At 39.6% G+C, this 22,188-nt stretch overlaps 1 protein-coding gene across 1 annotated transcript in view; it reads left to right on the forward strand.

Annotated features, from left to right (window-relative positions):
- Positions 1–22,188, forward strand: part of dnah9 (dynein, axonemal, heavy chain 9) — a 196,292-nt gene that overhangs the window by 114,183 nt on the left and 59,921 nt on the right. The window contains 9 exon segments of the mRNA XM_080305671.1: positions 5,213–5,293; positions 5,728–5,907; positions 6,432–6,662; positions 7,780–7,974; positions 9,065–9,184; positions 13,147–13,335; positions 16,644–16,879; positions 16,972–17,094; positions 19,136–19,340. Coding sequence (XP_080161797.1) covers positions 5,213–5,293; positions 5,728–5,907; positions 6,432–6,662; positions 7,780–7,974; positions 9,065–9,184; positions 13,147–13,335; positions 16,644–16,879; positions 16,972–17,094; positions 19,136–19,340 — 1,560 coding nt within the window.

Raw genomic sequence — 22,188 nt, forward strand, 5'->3', positions numbered from 1 at the left:
CCTATGCACTGTGCACTCTCAGAGAGAGTTGCCTTACACTAGATTATTTTGGTTAGTAGCGATTCCACTCTCTCCTTCCCGCTCCCTCAGTGGGTCTGCAGATTTTTGACTCTCTAATTTGCGCTGACCTTGGTAGAATGTTGGTTATTACTTAAGTGAACTAGTTACATCATTGTGGATTGTGGGGCATTGCAAATGCTGCAACTGCATCATTGCACTTATTTCCACCATTTAATAAATTGTCCAGAAGCCCATAAAATTAAATACATCTTATTTTCTTATATTTTCCAACTGGCTAGTGATCTAGTCTGACTTCTTTACTCCTCCCTGTTTAGGATTTATGTGACTAAAATAAAATTTCCTCCATCCATCACTTATCCCTGCAGACCTAATATTTTTGGTATGTTGATATTCACTAACATTCGTTGCCCTTGTTAAATAAATACATAATGAAATAAAGGCTCATGTGGCTGCGTAAGGACTTTTAATTTTGTAATATATGGGAAAATGACTCTTGAATCTTTTCCTCTGTGACCTCAGTAAGACTTGATTCGAGTGATTAAGCCTATGAACTCATCATAAAAATGTTTACTGAATGCATCATGAAGTTCTAGTTATTGAATCAGAGTCAGACAAGAGAATAAAGCAGGATAATTTAATGGCTAATTCCTCATGATGGACAAGTTGCCAACTAATTAGTGTGCTGTATCCTTAAGTTTCACATTTAGCTTTCTTAAGCCAGATGCCAAGTATATGGAGTGGCTCTAATATAGTGACAGGGTCAATGCTGACTTTAAGGCCTTTTAATTAGACTTCATTTACTTGGATGTCACAGTAGCATAGAGGTAGTAGAGCTAGCATTTATAATATTAGCAATGACAATTGAAGAAGTAGTGCTTTCTCATTATGGGTATGACATTATAATAAATACAGATATATGATTTTTACTAGCAGGGATGTAGTTGAAGTGATAGCTGTACATGGTGTAACAGTAACAGATGGATAAACATATCTGTATTTATGAATGACATACTAAGGTGTATGATTAGTTAAGCACTTGCTAATACCTTACAAATGCTCAATAGTGTGACATCAATTATAAAGAGCTAGGGTTAGCAGTAGTAGAAGTGATATATATAATTAACATAGTGGTGGAAGTAGCACAAGTGGCAAGAGTAAAGGCAGTATTAATGGTAGTAATAGTTAAGTTGTATTAGTAACAGCAGTGGATTTAGACTGCTACTGTGGCCATTTGTTCTGTGTGCCATAGACAGCCTGTTAATCTTACTAAACCGTAGGTAGAGCAGACAAATACCTGGCTAATTTTTGTTTTTTCATTTGTATTACAAAATGTTTATCTGAATCATTTAATGTTTCCCTCTTTAATACATACACCTGGATCAATTTGTTTAAATGTTTCCCATCTCTAAACCTTTTCAGAAGAGCAATATGGAATATGAATAATGTAACAGAAAGTCTGCGTGTGAGGCAGCCCTAATGATAGTGGGTATACTAAACCTGTTGAGTAAAAGCAAAGCCTCACATACACACACAGCCCTGCACACACAGTGTCACTGTTACATACCATGCATCTCCAGTGCTTTGCATAAACAGGCCCACACATTTCCACCCGCACAAGATCACACATACATAAACACCCCATAAACAAGTGACGTTAGTGTTGAAAGCTGCAGAGCGAAGTTTTGTTTCCCGTCTCCCATTTACTGTAGGAACAGACTAGCACACACACATGTATGCACACACGCAGCCACACAGACACATACATGAAATATACGGGGGGGGGGTATGATAATTGAGGAGCCTTCTAATTAGAGAGCATACCCTTTACAGCAGCAAGCCACCATTAGTGCACCCTGTATTTGTTAGTGCATTCACAATGATGGCTGCCCTATTATAAGTACTGTTATTTAACATTCTGTGCAAGGGAAACTGTGGCTCACCAGGGGCTGCGGCGGTCATGATAAACAACGACCGGAAGGGTTCAAGCAAGGGATCTTTGTCTGTGTGTGTGTGTGTGTGTGTGTGTGTGTGTGTGTGTGTGTGTGTGTGTGTGTGTGTGTGTGTGTGTGTGTACAGTATGTGGGTATGTGTGTGTGTATGAGTCATCTGCTCCCCAGAGAACACATTAGTTTCATGTTTTTTTTCCCTCTTCAGTTTTACAGAGGTGGATTTCTACCTTTGGTTAGTTTGCATTGTGACATATTTGTGCATGTGCTGTGGTACTACCAGCTGAAGTACTATTGCATGCTAACTGTAGTACTACTTCTAGGATAAGTAGTACTAATACAAGTAGTAGATGTACTTTGAGTTCTGGTAGAAGCAGTTGTAGAAGTATTACTAGAATGTGTACGAGTTGCAGTAGGAAGTAGTAGTTCTGATACATTAGCAGCTGTAATAGTAGGTTTTGCTAAAGTAGATTAAAGACATTAATTTATTTTGTCTCGCTTACTAATAAGGGGCCAGAGCATTCCTTGTGAACAACTAAATGACTTGTGGTATACACGACGGCCAGTATTTTATCAAAAATGTATGACAATAGGTAATTTATCCTAATCTGTTACGTTCTAATTGCATGATAGCATTCAAGTTCACCCTTTTTTAATATTTACTAGTCTATATACAGACCATCTGTATTGGTCTGGAAGCCAGCATACAGTCTCTCGTGTTGAAGAATTTAATCAATATTCTGATACAGTGACCATATAGAGTAGCATCATATAGTTCCTGCAAGACCATTAATAGTACAAGCAGTAGTACAGATAGATAAGTAGGTGTATAGTTAGAGAAATAGTGGTCAATTTAGTAATAACAGCAGAATGAAAAATAAAAGGTGTAGTATGACTAATCACTGCTGTAGCAATAAGTACGTCTTTGCAGTAATTCTCCTGTTCAAATCAGTGTGGAGGTGTTTCATGTAATCGCTCTAAACTTAGCTCCTACCAAAAGAGGCTAACTCCTGACAGCTATTTGCACTGGGGAAAAGAAACGGGAGGGTTTTCTCTTATATGGATAATAACTGGAAACATTAGACACCCCGTTCCCTTAACACACAAACGGCCAGATGTCTTTTTGTTGCATGAATGAAGCTATACTTAGTCCACACGGCAATGTAAGCAAACACTGGAATCCCAAACTCTGTTGAATTTAAACGTGTGTTTTGAGTGCATAAGCCATCGCATTTGAATGAATGGGTATAGTCTTTTGGTTTTGTATTGAATTTTCTCTCGCCTTAAGAAATGGTTGTTCCAATTTACATTTCCAGCTGCAGGGAGTGAGAGTGGGCTGTTTTATACAGGCAGTCAGGGGCACAGAGACATGTTTTTCCTACTTGGATTTCTATCAGCAGTACATAAACACCGAAGCAGCGCAGATATATTGAATATCACGCTTGTCTTTCACCAATTAGTTTGTCCCTTTTTGCCCCTCTCCCTCTTCCCACCCTCCCTCTTTTGCCCAACCCCCACCCCACCTATTCATCATGTTGATGGCTCACTTGGTGCTCGTCTAATGTTCAACTGCATATTTTATACAGAATTGTCGCAACCCAAAAGGGCCGTCTTCCCTCAGGCCTGATTTTTCTGTTTGTTAATTAGCTGAAAGACAAGCATGAAAAACAGTCTGTTTTTATTTCCCCAGTGCAATGTTTTGATGGAGTCGGACGTTAATGTAGAGCCCTAGTTGTCAGGGAGTTATGAGGAGTTTGTAACAGCTTTAATTTCTCTTTATGATCGTCTTTGGTCTATTCATTTGTGTGTGTGTGTGTGTGTGTGTGTGTGTGTGTGTGTGCGCGCGCGCGCGCTGATAGCAGCTCCAGTCCTAAAGCTTTTATATTTTCAAACTATGCATGCCGTTCATCTCTTATTTCTCCCTTTATCTGCTTGGACAGGTTACAGTTTTTTTTACAGTAATGCTAAAAGGTCACATGCATGACCCATGGCACAATCCTATAGGGCACAAAATAGTATCTGCAAATGTTTAGTGTCCTTTATGAAGCGTATTTTTTTGACTCTCATAAGACACAGAATCATATTTATTGCCTTGAAGAACTGAGATGTTTACCTTTCAGTTGAGATGCTTTTGAGCTCAATCAGCAGTCGTATTAATAATGAAGATCCAACAATGATGCAAACGACAAAACAAAATGATCAGTCCTTCAAAACTACTTGAGAGATTCAGTTAGGTGATAGTGGCAGATTCATTAGTCTTAATGATATGCACACTGATTGCAAGACCATTTAACAAAACAGAAATAGATTATTGTCAGTAGCCCGCCTCTGCGCTCAAGTCATTGTTCCCTTCATCTTAATCTTTGTGTTACTTTTTTCCTTTCAACTTATGTAAACTGGAGACTGTTTCATGTTTTAATTAAATGTACAGTTCAACATCTGAGCAGTGACTCTTTTTTTGGAGAAATAGACTGATGCTAGTATCATGTTTGTGATGTTAGGATGTCTATTTTAACGTTAAAAAAAGCTGAAGCTGGTGAACTGGATGGATCAATAACTGGATGGTCTGAGGGGGGACCTTTGCAATATTAAGCTGATGGTGGTTGATACATTTTATATCTCTGCAGGTCAGAGGTGTTTCAGTATTCACTGCAGTGACTCTGTCTATTTGTAATCACAGCCAGGTTGTAGTATTGGGTGCGAATCCTGTACAGGCCTATACTAAAAGCTTTCCTCACAGATTTAAACTATTCAGTTCAATTTAATTTATTGAGAGCGAAATGAAAACAAAAGTTGCCTCAAGGCTCTTTATATTGTAAGGTCAACATCCTACAATAATACAAAGAAAACAGAGAAAACCCCAACAACCAGACAATCACAGTGCTTTGGTGACAGCAGGAAGGAAAAACTCCCTTTTAACAGGAACAAACCTCTTTGGGTTGAGGGGAGGAAGACAGGACAAAGACACGCTGTGGAAGAGAGCAATACAGAGATCAGTGGTCAGTAAGAATAGAGAAACTCCATATAAATGCTGGTCTGTTCACTTAAAAAAATCTCGTTTCTTGCCTACAGATTTGCTGGTAGGCACTCATCTCTTTGTAACTCTTAGCATATACTACTGTCAGAAATTTGTTGTACTGCTCCATTGAACAAGGATTTGACTGGCTGAAGATCTCATTTATCCAGATCTTCATCCAGGCAAATCCTCCTGACCTCCCGCTCTCCGGTGTCTCATCTTCCGATAGGTGGATGACCTCAAGGCCAAGCTGGCTGCTCAAGAAGTGGAACTCAAGCAGAAGAATGAGGATGCTGACAAACTTATACAGGCAAGAACATATATAACACCAGCACCTCAAGAAAAACAAAACAAAACATGTATCTGTGTTTTGGGGCATATTTCTCTGGCAGTGCTTAAAGAAATGAAGTATGATGTTAAATAAATCTTAATTAAGCACTAGGCTGTCATATCAGAAGCAGCGTCCCTATCTACGGATGGATTTCTAGTCTTGGCTGGAACTGCTCAGTAAAATATTAGATATTCAGAGAAAGTTAGGCTTAAACCTCAGTGTCAAATTAGTCGGAAGAAAAAACGCCTGCATTTTGTTTCTCAGAGCATTCTTTGTTCTCAGTCTTATACCTTGGAATTTTGATTTGTCTTTTTACAGTTTAAAATACCAGTTTTGCTTAATTAAAGAGTAGTTGTGTTTATTAAGCCCCTTTACATGTTAACCTAGCAATAAATTCTGTATGCTGGCCCCAGGAGGTTGGGATAGAAACTGAGAAAGTGTCCAAAGAGAAGGCGGTGGCTGATGAAGAAGAAGAAAAAGTGGCTGCCATTGCTGTGGTAGTCAGCGGCAAACAGAGAGACTGTGAAGAAGACTTAGCTAAAGCCGAGCCAGCCCTGCTTGCTGCTCAGGATGCCCTTAACACTCTCAATAAGGTCAGTTACTCTCTTGTCCCCTGCTGTAACGTATTGATTTACTTCATACTTTATACTTTTCTTGCTTGGTTTTGATTTAATTTTCCCAGCTTCAGTGGAATAACTTACGTGCACACAAGCCTTGAATTGTATAGGAGATTATTTAGTCATAGGATTTAGCAGGTCTTCCCCAAAATAATGTCTTCTCTGTGTTCTGCAGACATTTTACTTTATCCTTGCATCCCATGTAGGTTTATGAGCATCCTGGGGGATATTCAAAAACACCCTCTGTGTTTAAAGGTGCTCTCTGTTCAAACAAGCAGAACAGACAGTTCAATCACTGCTTAGAGCTCTCTAAAGATGCCCTAATTAGAATTCTCTGTTGTCTTCTCAGAGTCAGCACAGGTTCTTCTGTCTTTATTCTAATCCTTTCCACTTTCTCTCTTTTCCCCTCAGAAGACCACAGACAAGTACTTTTATACAAACTCAATTCGATCACAGCTTTCATTTTTCATTAGTGACTCTGTCTGTCTTCCCTACATCAGAACAACTTGACTGAGCTGAAGTCATTTGGCTCTCCAGTGGCAGCAGTGACCAACATCACAGCAGCAGTCATGGTCCTGATGGCACCTGGTGGCAAAGTCCCAAAGGATCGCAGCTGGAAGGCTGCAAAGGTAATGATGGCCAAAGTGGACACATTCCTGGACTCTTTGATTAACTTCAACAAGGAAAAGATCCCAGAGGCTTGCCTTAAGGCCATTCAGCCTTACCTGCAGGTAAGTGTTCAATTAGCCCTTACTCATTGAATTCCTTGCTAACACTGTTCAGAGTGCAATGTCTGCCGCATGGCAAGCTCAACTAATAAGTCATAAATTTAGTAGGGGTGTGATTATAATGACAATGGCACATTATGGCTGCCAAGTGTTGAAATGACAGAGAGAGAGAATCAGCTAGTAAATTAAGCATTACAAATTTAACAGCCGTCCTGATGATGAAGTTCAGTGAAGCAAACATGAGGAATGTCAGTGTGGCCAATAAAGGTAAAGTGCAGCTTAAGTTCACTATGTAGGAACTGTTGAACTGAAATTAATCTCTGTACCTTGTGAAAAAAAGAACTATTTTGGAAAAACAGGTAAAATAGTTCAAACTGAGAACTATTTTCCAACTGCCTGTGCACCAAATGATTTTACTTTCATTATCACTGATTTGCTTTTGACACTGTGTGTTTGAGAATCCAGTAATATCCTGTATCCTTTAGCCAAAATAGCTGCTGCAGATCAAATTACACAGGATAACATGAAAGGACTGTGCCAAAGCAATATAATAAACAAAAATATGTCAGCATTCGTTTTGCAATAACAAACTCATTTGTAAATTGATATTCATTCTTGGTGTACATTTAATGGACAGAGGTAGCAGCTATATCAAAAGATTTTCCAAGAAAAGAAACAGCTAGCTATATCCTTGTTAGCCTCTCATGCTTATGAGTTGGATCATGAATTTTTTACCATCATTACCACGTAGTTGCTGATGAATTATTTCAGGCCCAAACTGATGTTGATGTAGAACTGTGTGTCTTCGCCTGTATGTTTTGCAGACAAAGTTACAAAAGTTAAGCTAGCTAATGTATGTGAGAAGCCTGCTAATGCCCAAGCGTTGTAAATCATTTATTACTCTCTCTCACTTCACATCAGCAACAGTGTTAAGCCTGCAACTTTACCACACAGCTCTCCTGACGTTATTACACAGAAAGACATTTTATACTGCATTTTAACCATAATTTAATATGAATTTTATGTTCATTTTCAGGATATTTGCTGACAGCCTGAGAAATTATTAACGCATTTTGAATTTGGAAGCAGGATGTGACAGCATGTGTATCCTTTTCTCCAGGATCCAGAATTCCAGCCAGACCTGGTGGCATCCAAGTCATATGCAGCAGCGGGTCTGTGCTCCTGGGTTTTAAACATCGTCAAGTTCTACGAGGTTTACTGCGAGGTGGAGCCGAAGCGTCAGGCTCTAAGCAAGGCCAATGCAGAGCTGGCGGCTGCACAAGAGAAGCTCGCCGCCATCAAAAGCAAAATCAATGTAAGCCACTGCACTGAACTGAGACTACAGGAAATGAAAAGTTTATTTGTTGCCTGACAAGTATCTGTTTCAAAAGAAGACAATTTCAATATCTAAAATCCAAAGGATATATTCTTTGAAATTGCATTACCATTTTATTAAAGAAAGGAGTACTGTTCTTTGAAGGCATGTTCTTGTCTTCTTCTTATCATTTCTTTGACACAAACGCAGTGACACGCACAAAAAAGTATTAAAACTTAAAAGAGACTGAGAGTTGAAAAATGACTTATAAAAGTCAGAAATCCTCAGCACCTCACTATAAAAGATTCGTGAGACATCAGTGAGGATCAACAACTCCATCACCTGAAGATATGTAGTTATAATAAGATTTTGGTGCTACAGAAATAAAATAGAAACAACTGGAAGCCATAAGCAAAAGTTCAGAATTATTTTTCCAACGCTTGAGTGACAGTTGACACATGCGTTCTTCCAGCAATGATCTACCAACAGCATTTCATCAATGCTAAGCTGTTGCAAGTGCTTTTAAAAGCTTTTGCAGTTAATTAATCTAAAACCAAATCTGTCAGCCTGAAAACCCTATTGATAAAAGCAGCTGTAAATAATTGTTTCTCAGTGGCGTTTGGCATTCAGCGCATCAGACAGCCCCAGCAGAGCACTGGGTTCGGTACGCTGCAGCAGCTTTTGCTGCTTACATCAAAACCTGCAGAGTGCAGAGTGACGACTATTAATAAGATCCAGCGTGACTTCTCGCTGTCATTTTTCAAGCCCTCAGTCAGATCGCTTGAGTGGAGAGTGGCTTCGGAGCCAAGGGGAATTAGCAATCCTCAAACTAATCTACTGAACCTGTGTGCCTCTCCACCGATTAATCCTGTTTGTCCTTGCGCTAATTGCTTCCATATGCCAAATAAATCCATAGTGGGACTAATGATAAGTTTTACCCAACTTTCTACACACTCCTAAATTTCTTTCATAGAAACACTTTGACTGTCTTTAATCTCTGTCTCTTAGGATTCGTTATGACCACACTGTACTTTAACAAGTGCCAATTTTTTCTCTGTTTTTGTGTGCGTGTGTGTTTGTGGCCTATCAGCACCTTAATGAGAACCTGGCCAAGCTCACAGCCAAGTTTGAGAAGGCCACTGCAGACAAGCTCAAGTGCCAACAGGAAGCAGAATCAACCGCGCACACCATTTCCCTGGCTAACCGTCTGGTGAGGAGGCTAGCCACTACCACAGACAAATACACTCTGTTTCCTGTCACAGCATGCTTACATAGTTACAGATGTGTGCACACTGCAATACTGCATTTTAAATCTGATGTTGATTTTGTCTTATCTTTGATTAGTAGCATTTAGACTAAGACACTTTCAATCAATTAAGCATTATTTGTGTCATATTTTTTATTTTGAGGTTACAACTGTCAGCACCTTTCTTGCTGGGTACCTGGGTTACCGATTCTTTCTTGTCTGTGGTGTAGGAAAGATTTTATGCCTAACACACATAAAATGATATCAGAAGCGCTGACTGAAGAAGCCAGCCACATCCTCTTCACCATCAATTATCGGGAGGAAATAGATTTAAAATGAAATAAAAGAAATGACAGGTGACGCATAATGTCTATATCAAAAGTTTCTTAATCTGATAATACAATCAAAAGAGGAGCTGATGCCATATGAGATAGCACAGAAGCTATTTGGGCCAGAAATGAATGAAGGCCTGAAATTTTTGCTATTTCATGCTGTAGTTATTCTGCCAACTGCATATACAGACTTGGGAAAAAATAGGATTGCTACAGAGTACATACAGAGTATTAATGTCATGAATTTCAATTTATATGTGACTTTTTGTGCTGTTTTATGATTTAATAATAACACATGATTGACAGAAATCCCCATTGTGGTCCCACTGGTATAAATAAATGGAAAAGATATGTTACTTTTTCAGACAACCAACACTGTCCATCAAGGTCGTAAATATTTAACAAAATAAGATTAAAAACTAGATTTTTGTTTTCCCCAAGATAACTAACATAAAATAAAATTATACAGAAATGTTCTGAGTGTCTCAGTTGGTGATCCTGTTTCTCAAAAGAATCACTAGTTTGATCAGAACTTGAGCAGAGATGAAAATCTCTCTTGGAAGCCTGACCCTGCTTCCTGGGCCCAAACAAAGGAGACTTTTGAGGAGAAGTCTGGCAAGGGTGTGGCTTTAGTCACATATAAAGCATCGGCAAAAGTTGGAGTGGGGCAATCAGCTACTGCATTGATTTTCTTTGGGTCAGCCTTCATATGTCCACCTTCGCTGACGTACCCTCGGAAGGTTACAGATGGAACTCAAAATCACACTTTTTTGTGATAACAATGAGGCTTTGAAGCACTCAAGAGACTTGTCAGCGATGCTCTCTAATGGTTTTGAACAGATAGAAACCCATTCCATAAAGCTCTCTGTGCTTTTGTGCCACTGTTCTTGAGCTAATCTGAAGGCCACATGAAATTTAAAGGTCTGTAGCAAATTGGTGAATTCTGCACCAGTTTTCGTGGCTGAGTTGCTGATATTCCGCTTCTAGTTTGTTATAATACCGCCAACAGCTGACTATAGAATGGTAACACTCCTGAGCTCCTAAAACAACCCATTCTGCCCTAATGCTCAATTATACATTTTATATACCTGTGGTGATGGAAGTGCTTGGAACACCTGAATGTAATGATTTGGCTTGGTGAGTGAATACTCACCAATAAAAGAAAACATCTGTGCCTACTGCTCAGCACCGAAGTCCACCAAAGCTTGTAAAGACAGAGAATCTTTTTTAACACACATGCATCAGGTAATAGCATGTGAGGTGAGGTGGAGCTGCTTGGGAGGGAAGCATGGATGACAACCAATCATGGACTGACTGTATCATATTGAACATTTGCTCCCGGCACTGTTGTTCAGTCATTAACTAGAGGGCTTGATAGTCTGGGCCCAGAAAGGCACCTTGCACAGTTTGGCCTGTTGAAATTAGATTTGAGTCATGTAATGACACTTTCCAGTAAAAAGAGTAATTTCTTTATTTGACCATATTACCATCATTTATCCTGCTGATTTGTCATGCAGCACAACTGCTTTTCTGAGTCATTACAGACAACCTGCTTTTAAGGCTTCATCAGAAGATTCTGACATTTCCTTCTGTCTTAGGAGCAATTCACATGATACTTATCTAAGTACTGCAAAATTAAACTGCTAGAAGCTAAGGCTTTATTCAGTAATGGAGACACAACTTACTGACAGGCTAAAAAAACGCTAGACATCTTTATCCTTATAAATAACGTTTCATCCAGTCTTCTGCAAAGGTTTTGTGCACTGCAGAATAAGAAAAATGGTCTGATATTGCACAGGTGTCTACTCCATGATTTGATATGAAAAGCTGCCATCTTGAATAATACACAAGATAGGGACCGTCTCAAATGTGTATTCAAAATAGTCTGCAGACAAAGAGCCTCCTTTAAAAATCTGTCACTATATATCGTGCTGCTTGTTTAATAAGGGTGGTTAAAATGGCTAAAGTGATTAATAGTAGTTCAAATATAAGAGCTGAGTCATTATAGGTGGTGACAATAACTTGATATTTTGGAGAAGGTCAACCAGACTTTTTATAAATAAATTTAACTTTGTAACTCAGTAATTATTATTTTCTTTGTTCCTAGATTGCCAACAGTTTGGAGGATAATTTAATCAAATCATCCCCAATGATGACAGAACTTAAAGTGCTAACTGGAACTTTATTCCAGTTAGTTTTTGGAAAAACTGCCAGGACAAACGTTAATTAACACAGTGTGAAAGTATGTTTATTTATATTTATATATGTAAATATATATATATATATATATATATATATATATATATATAGTCCTGTGGGACTTCCAGATACAGACGGACAAAATGGTGGTGGCTAACCAACCGGACATAGTGGTGGTAGACAAACAGAAGAAGACGGCCGTAGTGATCGATGTAGCGGTTCCCAATGACAGCAATATCAGGAAGAAGGAACACGAGAAGCTGGAGAAATACCAAGGGCTCAGAGAAGAGCTCGAGAGGATGTGGAGGGTGAAGGTAACGGTGGTCCCCGTGGTAATCGGAGCACTAGGTGCGGTGACTCCCAAGCTAGGCGAGTGGCTCCAGCAGATCCCGGGAACAACATCGGAGATCTCTGTCCAGAAGAGCGCAGTCCTGGGAACAGCTAAGATACTGCGCAGGACCCTCAAGCTCCCAGGCCTCTGGTAGAGGACCCGAGCTTGAAGGATAAACCGCCCGCAGGGGCGTGCTGGGTGTTTTATATATATATATATATATATATATATATATATATATATATATATATATATATATATATATATATATTTAAAGATATCTATATCTTTAAATATATATATATATATATATATATATATATAGATAGATTTAAAGATATCTATATCTTTAAATATAGATATATTTGCCCCATGTTAGTGTGGTTGTCTCTGCCTTTAGGTCCACAATACATTTACATACACACACACATATATATATACATATTCACATATACACATAAATCCTGTAATCATCTTTTGGTTTGTAAATCTCCTGCTTACAGCAGCAAAATGCAAAGATGAATGTTGACAATGCTAGTATGATAATCTAAATTATTCAGAGAAAGCTTCTAAAAGACCTGACAGAAGCAACAAACAGAGGTTGAGGTTGTGCTTATTGCCTAGTCAATCCAAAATGTCAGTGCAAATGCAGTCAACTTGCTGAAGTGCACGGTATTTCTGTGATGTGCACTGAGAAGTTGCAGTCTGTGTTAGTGCATGCGCCCTCTGAAGTTTAGAGGACATAAGATATTGAGGGGAACTTTATTGATCCCTGGAGGGACACTGGGTCATTGCTAAAAAGTAAAAAGTAGTGGTGTCGGTGCACAAGCAGAGTGTTTAAACCTAAAAATGGTAATAAAAAAAAAACAACTCAAAGGTATTAAGGCATTGTTGTGGAGATTTCCTTAAATTATGGTTTAGCACCTTGGCAGCAGCAGCCATCATTTGATTTTGATTCTTTCCACAATGGCTTTGGGGAAGATGATGGAATGACGGTATTTCATTGGGAAAAATGAAAAAAAAACAACAACTTTAAAAGTGGTCTGCTGCTATTTTCTGTTTAGGTGGGTGGTCTAGCATCAGAGAATGTTCGCTGGGCAGAGGCTGTAGAGAACTTCAAGAAGCAGGAAAGGACTCTGTGTGGAGATGTTCTCCTCATCACCACCTTCATCTCCTACCTAGGATATTTTACCAAGCGCTACAGGGTCCAGCTTATGGACAGCACGTGGAGGCCTTATCTCAGTCAGCTGAAGGTGGGTTCATTATGTGTTATTTCAACTTGAATTAGCCACACTGCAAGAATTGTGAAAAGTCTTTGAAAACCTTTACTTGTAAATCTGACTGAAATGTAACACAGAAATGAATCTGCAACCGGCCCTGTTGGTCTTTCTCTATCTCTGCATGTAATTATTGTTTGCTAGTGATGTCAGGACTTTAGGAATTTTGCCCACAGCTAAATGTACAGTGGAAAAAACAATAATCTGTTCAGAAAACCTTATATATATTTTATAAAATGGTTCAAATTTAAATGATTAATAATATAACTTGAGTAAATATAAGTAGCTTTTGTAAAAAAAAAAAAATAGACTTAAGGGATATTAATGCTTACTCAGCAGTTACAACGGGTTTGTATTACGCAAAACATTTAGAATACTTTATGAATTAATTAGGTCATGTATCATGGCTGATAGGACACATTAACAACTGCAGTTATAAAATGTTATGTAGTGTTGTTTATCTATTTTTTATTGCTTGCAAATTGTAATGCTACTGGTAAATGTTCCATTACTGGGCAGCTGCTGGCCTTTTGGGCCACTAATAGTGTTTCCATGATTTGAGTCCACCTGTGAAGCAAACTGGCTGAAATGAACCCTCACCAACAAGCAGTGTTTTGTTACAAAAGTAAAAGTCCTGCGTTGAGCTACCTGTTTGAATTGTTAAAATGCGAAGGAAAGCAGCCCACCTCTCTTGCAGTGTGGTTGAGGCTGCAAATCTGCAAAGTATTTTGCAGATTTATATAATTAATGTAAATCTGCTAATATGCTCTATAATTTAATCTATTAAAATAAATTAGGTTGGCTTTATTTGGAGGTCAGTAAAATTTTACCCCTGAAACTTTAACTAAAGTTTAATTTGCGATCAATCGTTTTATTCATAATGGTTGTTAAAGAGATTGTACCTGTTTGGACATTTGTTTGCCTGGAGGCCCAACTGAGAAAACGTTATGTTGTACATTGCTGGTCTAATTCCCACAGCACTAAACACTGCTGTTTAGTCAAACTCTATGGCATCTCAGAGATAAATACAAGGTGTCCTCTGACACTGGTGTCATGAATCACCCATCACGATGACAGATGGGTCTCACAACCAGGCAGGAACATCACATTTTGACACAACAGGCACCTTAAGCATCCTTTTTTAAAGTGAAGGATTAAAAGATATATTTTAATCCAGAACACGATCATTTTGCAAGCCTAACTACGTAGTTTTGGTGGTTAAATCAAAACGCAAATGGAAATAAATGGCAATAGAGAAAAAAAAACTAAACTGGAATGTCACTGTGATGTCACTGTCTCAACTGTAGTCAGAATCAGAAAATCAGGGAAAAACGGGCTAGGAAGGTAGAGACATTCATTCATTACTAGCAATATAATGCCTGTTTTCTGTGCTTGAAAATACCACGGCCGAATGTTCACAGAAGTCCTGAGGCACAAATACAAAACAGTGGTAGCACAGATAACAAGTTGCATTGCTTTTTATCACTACCACCGTCAGCTTCTCTGACTGAGACATGTCTGTTATGTTCACTGTTCACTGATGGTTTAGCTCTTCTATTAATATTATTAAACATTAATTTTCTTGTTTTAATTTTTTAGTATTTAGAATAGATTAGAATAATCCTTTAATTGTCCCACAAGGGGAAATTTGGTTGTAACAGCAGCCAGAAAGACACATATACAAACAAAGAGTACACAGGACACAACAGAAACAGGGATAGCTCAGTAGGTAGAGTGGTTGCCCATGATCGGAAGGTCGGGGGTTCGATTCCCCTGAACAGCTACCCTGAGGTACCCCTGAGCAAGGTACCGTCCATACACACTGCTCCCCGGGCGCCCAATGGCTGCCCACTGCTTCACCGAGTGAATGGGTTAAATGCAGAGAGGAATTTCCACATTGGGATCAATAAAGTACTCTTTCTTTCATACACAATTTTTTTACATATTTACATTAAGGACAATGGTTACTATATACAGAGTATTGTACAGTTATTAAATTAAATAAAAATAGCTACAGATAAGAGGCAAACCAGGTTGTAGTGCGAATCGGTTAATTAACTTATTGCAGTTACAGCGCAGATGTAAACATCTCTGATTGTTGGGAGCAGTTCTGATTGTACAGTCTGACAGCTGCAGGGAGGAAGGACCTACAGAAACGCTCCTTCGTGCATCTAGGATGCAGCAGTCTGTCACTGAAGGAGCTCTGCAGTTCAGCAACATTTACATGCATGGGGTGGGAGACTCTGTCCATCAGAGATGTTGGCCAGAGTCCTTCTGTCTCCCACCACCTGCACTGGGTCCAGGGTGCATCCCAGAACAGAGCTGGCCTTCCTAATGAGTTTGTCCAACCTCTTCTTCCCGGCTGCAGATAAACTGCTGCTCTAACATACCACACTGTAAAAAATGACAGATGCCACCACAGAGTCATAGAAGGTCTTTAAAAGCGCTCCCTGTACTCCAAATGACCTCAGCAGCCACAGCAGGTAGCGTCTGCTCTGACCCTTCCTGTAAAGAGCATCAGTGTTGTGGCTCCAGTCCAGTTTATTATTCAGGTGAACACCCAGGTACCTATAAGAGTCCACTATCTCAATGTCCACTCCCTGGATGTTTACCGGTGTCAGTGTGGTGGGTCTGCGTCTCCAGAAGTCCACCACCAACTCCTTCGTTTTCCCGCCGTTGATCAGCAGGTGGTTCTGCTGACACCAGTCTACAAAGTCCAGAGTCCACTGTCTGTACTCTGAGTCGTCCTCACCTGTGATGAGGCCGACTATGGCAGAGTCGTCAGAGAACTTCTGTAGGTGGCAGCGTGGGGAGTTGATGGAAAAGTCTGCAGTGTAGAGGGTGAAGAGGAACGGTGCCAGCACAGTTCCCTGTGGGGCCCCCGTACTGCAGACCAGCGTATCAGAGACACAGCCCTGTGTCCTCACATACTGTGGACGTTCTGTGAGATAGTCCAGTATCCACTTTGCGCTATTAACCAAAGTTTAATGCAAATCACATACAATAATGATCCAAAGAAAGGATTACCAATTTGGGCATTTATTTGCAGATGTAAATAGTCCCAAATGTAATCCTGCTCTACATGGAAACCACAATGTTTTTTATTCTAACAGCAGTTGCCAGTCGACTTTTGATGAACATAGATTTAAATACTAAAGGGAAAAGTTTATCTGTTCCTTTTTAACAACGCACCATTGCTGTGACTTGTGACCTGTCAGTCATCATGAAGAAGAATTGAAACAGTTCACTGGGAAAAACTAATTAAAATGCAAATCACGTGTAAGGTTCCTATCCCAGTGACGCATGACCTGGACCCTTTGACACTGCTGACTGACGACGCTGACGTTGCTACATGGCAGAATGAGGGGCTACCTGCTGACAGGATGTCCACGGAGAATGCTACCATTCTTACTTCTTGCCAACGCTGGCCCCTTATGGTGGACCCCCAGCTGCAGGGCATCAAGTGGATCAAAAACAAATATGGTGAAGACCTGCAAGTCATCCGCATCGGACAGCGAGGGTAAGAGCCTCATAGAAAACTGCAGTACTGAGGTTTTTTGGGCATTTAATAACCAGAATTTTGACAGATTCATTGTTATTTGTACCTTAAAGGTACCTAGATGCCATAGAGAGAGCGCTGGCAGCAGGTGATGTGGTTCTGATAGAGAACTTGGAAGAAACGCTAGATCCTGTTCTTGGACCTCTGCTTGGCAGAGAAACCATCAAGAAGGGAAGGTAAGGCTCATGCTGAAAGGTGTCTTAATACTTGTAGCACTGAATGAAGCATTGTAAGGCACTGCTTCAGACAATGATCTAATTCAGGAAACTTTCTACTCGTATGTAACACCGCAACAAGCACTTTCTTTTCACTGCCTTTTTTAATTATTGACACCACATGACAAATTAAAAATAGACACTATAAATGTAAATCTTTGAGAAACTATTGTTAGTTAAAGCCTAGCAGAACTTTCCAAATAAACCATTTTAGTATGTCTGTGGTTTCCACACAAAAACATTTTAAATACATTTAACTTCATTAGATTCAATACATGAGCTCTATCAGTGATTACACTATATAACATTTCTTTTTAATGAAGATGGACAGTGGCATTTATTAACTTGGTAATGTGTTAGCAATGAAAGGATATTGTTTGATGGAATTGATGGAAATGAAAACTATCAACTTACAGAGAGCTGAATTGAAGGACCTCCTGAAATCATGTAAAAATTATGCAGCAGGTCAAAATTTCATTGCAGCAACTTAAAATGGTACTCAGTAGAAGAGCCCCACATGCCCGACAACATCAGGGCATGCTTCTAATGAGACAACGTGCGCTTTCCTGGGAAATCTCCACACAGATCTGGACCAGGGTTACACTGACCCCCCTGGAGAGTCTGAGGTGTAATCTGACAGTGTTGGATGGACCAAAATATAATATGCCACAGATGTTCTATTGGATTTAGGTCTGGCAGATGTGGGGGCAAAGTCAGTGGTATCAATTCCTTCATCTTCCAAGAACTCCCTGCCTCCAATCCTGCCAATGCCTCATAGAGTAACTACCTGTCTGCTGGAATCTCCTCCATGCTATTGAGACTGTGCTGGGAGACACAGCAAACCTTCTGGCAATGACACATATTTGGTTGGACTACCTGTGCAACCTCTATGGGTTCCAGACATTGGTCCATGCTATCAGTAGTGACAGTGACCCTAGCCATTTATATATATACAAACAAATATATATATATATATATATATATATATATATATATATATATATATATATATATATATATATATATATATATATATTTGATTCCCAGATCCTCCAGTCCATGTGTTGAAGTATCCTTGGGCAAGTAACTGTAGCCCTGAGTTGCTCCCGATACATCCGTCGGTGTGTGAGTGTACAAGTGAATGTTGGATAAAATTGATTATGTTGAGATAAATCCCTCTGTGGATGTGTATGTGATTGGGTGAAGGAGAGCTTTAGTAGAAAATGCTTTGAATGCTCAAAATTAACAGAAAGGTGCTACATAAGTGCAAGTCCATTTACCACTAGGAAGTAGGAAAAGCAACTTACCTAGCAACAAGAAGTGTTTTACAGTGTATTGAAGGAACTTTAGGATTTAAACAGCTGTTCATGATTTTAGTTAGTTATATAAAAAAAGCTTATGATAGAGTGTGTGTGGTGTTCCTCCTTGTGCCTAAATAAGCCAGTGAAAAGAGTGAGTGAACCACATGACAAAATAACAAAATAAAAGCCTGGTCTGGTGACACCCTGATGTAAGTAATGGTCTCAGCATAGCCACACCTATAAATATTGTCTGGTTCAGTCACTGTTAAATACACATAGAGGGTCACAGGACATGTAGTACTGACAATTCAGGCTTACTAGAGCGTCATATGTGTCCCTAACAGTTTCCTAAGTTTCTGCAGTTTAAATGTGCAGCATTTTCAGGAAATGACTGTAATACATTTGAGAGTATTTTTTTTAAACTATATCTGTCATGAAGAAAAATCAGTTGGTTTGGCATTGTCAAAAACTATCATCCTTGCAGAAAGGTTGTGTGACATTTTTGACAGGTTCTCATTACAAACAAGTGTCCCAGTTTGAAGATATTTGTTTGTATTAAACATATGAAAGACAGAAAAGACAGATGTTTAGATCTTTGCCAATAATGACATTGTCCACTATTATATGTGCTGTTTCAGAATCTCTACTTTCACTAAGAAACCCTCACTGATCAAACGTTTCTGTTCCTGATTTACAAACAGGTACATAAAGATTGGAGACAAGGAGTGTGAGTACAATCCCAGTTTCCGTCTCATTTTACACACCAAGCTTGCCAGCCCTCATTATCAGCCAGAGCTGCAGGCCCAGTGCACCTTAATAAATTTCACAGTGACCAGAGACGGTCTGGAGGACCAGCTGCTGACTGCCGTGGTCAGCATGGAGAGACCTGATCTGGAACAGCTGAAGGTGAGAAAGTCAGTGTAGGCAAGGAGCAACCCTGCCTGATACAACTATTTGACAACAAAGGGGAGTTTTGACAGATTCGTTTTCATCCAATATGTTACAGGAATGTAAAAGTGAACCTGAGCAGACATGAAAAGAGCATCTGTCACACTGCTCGGATGTTATCAGAGAACAAACAAGCATTCCACGATGGACTCTTTGAGTTTCTCTCTTAACATCTTTTCTGAGCAGGTGTAATTAAAAGTCACAGTCAGAGGAGTCAGGGGCCTCCTAGAGCTGCACATAACACTCTTGCTCGTCATTATCAATCCTTAATGGTTCTCGTCAGCAAGAAAAGATCGTCTGTCTTTAAACATCACAAGGTCCGGGCTCTTTGATTCCAAAACAATCAGCTAGCATCTTTGATTAATGGCTGGTGGATGTGGGATAATTATGAGGCTTAGTATGGCGCACTTATGGAGACTGGGAACCTGCACGGCTGTGAACGTGCACATCGGCACCTGTGTTTTCACGTGGCATGTGTGTGAGCATGAAGTCGTCTAAATGAAACATTTTTAAATGTACACCAAATGGTGGTTTTAAATTCAAAGTGTAATAACGTCCATCCTCAGGTATGGTGATGTTCACAGTTTCCCAGCAGTGTTCCAATAGTGTTTTCTTAGGGGAGTTGTTGAAATTAATGTGACACACAAGCATTTGCCCAGAGCTAATTCCCAATTACAGGACATTTGCATATTGCTCCGAGAGCACAAATAATATTGAAACGGTTCATTTTAAATGCAGAAATCAATCGGAGTTGTATCATCGCACTATTTCTCATGCTCTGTCAGTACCTTCTTGTGACAGAGGGGTTCTGTCTGTCTGTGCAGGCTGTCTCGTAAGCACACTGCACATTCACTCATTTTTTAATCTTCACCGCGATCATACAGCTACCATTATCCTTCTCTGATACGAGGGTCGCACATCAAAGCAGCAGTGTGTGTCGTTTGGACTGATTGCATTTCTGCAACATGTTAGCAAATAGTTGCCTACTGAGTTTCCTCAAACAGAAACCAGTAATCAGTTAAATACCTGGTCTCTGGTGTGTTTCTGATTGGACACAATGAAATACACGGATTAAGTGCTGATTTTGTTTTGTGACTGGGCATCTGCGTTATTTTATATTTAGCAGTGCTGTTGTGTTCTGCTACTTCCATCCCTTTCCATGTGTGCACCCAAAAACCTGAAGGTGTGGAGAAAGGAGAAACCATAACAGCAAATATGACAACGATTAAACAGGATGGCTGTAGCTCAGGAGTTAGTAGGAGGAGGTCAGCGAGGTTGGTGGTTTGATTCCCGGCTACTCCAGTCTGCCAAGAGCAGGATATTCTTGGGCAGATAGAAACACTTAAGTTGAAAAGCATATAAAAAAGTGCTTGTGTGAATGGGTGAATGAGGCAAGTTGTGTAAAGTGCTTTGAGTGTTCAGGTAGAGTAGTAAAGCACTATACAAGAATCAGTCCATTTACCATTAGGTCAGAATGAGAGGGGGGAGTGAAGGTGGGTTGCAAAGCAGGTTGCAGATGTGGGTTTGTTTTGAATTAACTATTACTAAACTTGATTCGACAATTACTTTAACAGAGATCTTTTCCACGAATAAAAAATATCCTTTTTATTGTGGAAAAGATCAGTTGAGTTGAACTATGATTGCACCAAAACTGCAAAGTCATGTTCCATGTAACCAGAAAAGGGAGCTGACCCACACTTCAAGCCAACCCTTTGTAATACATGCAGTTATTCAATCTGTTTGCTGTATATAGGAAAAATCATGTAAATTGCTGACACATCAAAGAGATATGGCTGTAATGGTCAGATGTAAAGCCTGCTTTGACTCCGACAGTGGCAGATATTTTATCGTATAGTGAGCATCACATTGAGCCTATCACACTGTTCTCTGCTCCTATTGAAACGGTGCAGACTGTCACCTTTTATGCAAACATTGATCCTAAAGACATTACAGAACAGTAATCATTATATGTGACCTCACGCTTTCCTTTTCTTTCTTTGATTTTCACCTTTTGTTTGAGTAAAACAGTCTTTTCATTGCTGGAAACATTGCTTTGATGCAAGGTCAAACAGAAATAAATGCTTTCATAAGCTCAAGCTACCATCTTAAATCATTTGATGATAGACAATATCAGAAAAAGCCCTTGAAGCACTGCCCAGCTAAACAGTTAATCCTAAATCAAAAAATCCTATTCACTTTTGAAGCACTGACATGTGCTAATTTACCATTGTGTTGCAGTCACCCTGGGTACTGTTCCTTTGACGTGCTGCCGTTTATCACCAAACTTTGAGAATTATGTAATCCTGTCTTGATGCTCCCCGTAAGGAGCTTTAAGCTTTTTTAAGCGTTTTACTTTGGTAGCCTCATTTATGTTCACACATCTCCAAAATCAAGGGAGATGCAGATAGACGACGCTTTAAGGTGTATTTCCCTTTTTAATGTAAATGGCTGCCTTTGTTCTGTAGAGCTATTCTATTTCAGGCAGCAAGGATTAGAAAGCTGCTGTTCCACTCTGTTGATCAGCAGCTGCAGCTGTCCGGCTCAGTACTCAGTACTGTGAGCAATTTACTGCAAGTTGCTGGCAGCTCTGTAGACAACTTTTGAGAAGTAATGAGCAGCTCTTAGTTCCAATATCCATAGTATGGGCTGATGTTTATATTTAACCCAAAATTCACTTGATCAAAGCTGCAGTGCATATCAGCTGCTTGAAACTGATTGGCCGATAGCGTTACTGTACCACAGTAATTAGACGACACATTGACACACTTTCACTGTTCCTTAAATGCAGCTCTTGTTAGTTGAGGAG

Source organism: Astatotilapia calliptera, chromosome 8 (genome assembly GCF_964374335.1).
Source record: "Astatotilapia calliptera chromosome 8, fAstCal68.1, whole genome shotgun sequence".
Classification (NCBI taxonomy): Eukaryota; Metazoa; Chordata; class Actinopteri; order Cichliformes; family Cichlidae; genus Astatotilapia; species Astatotilapia calliptera.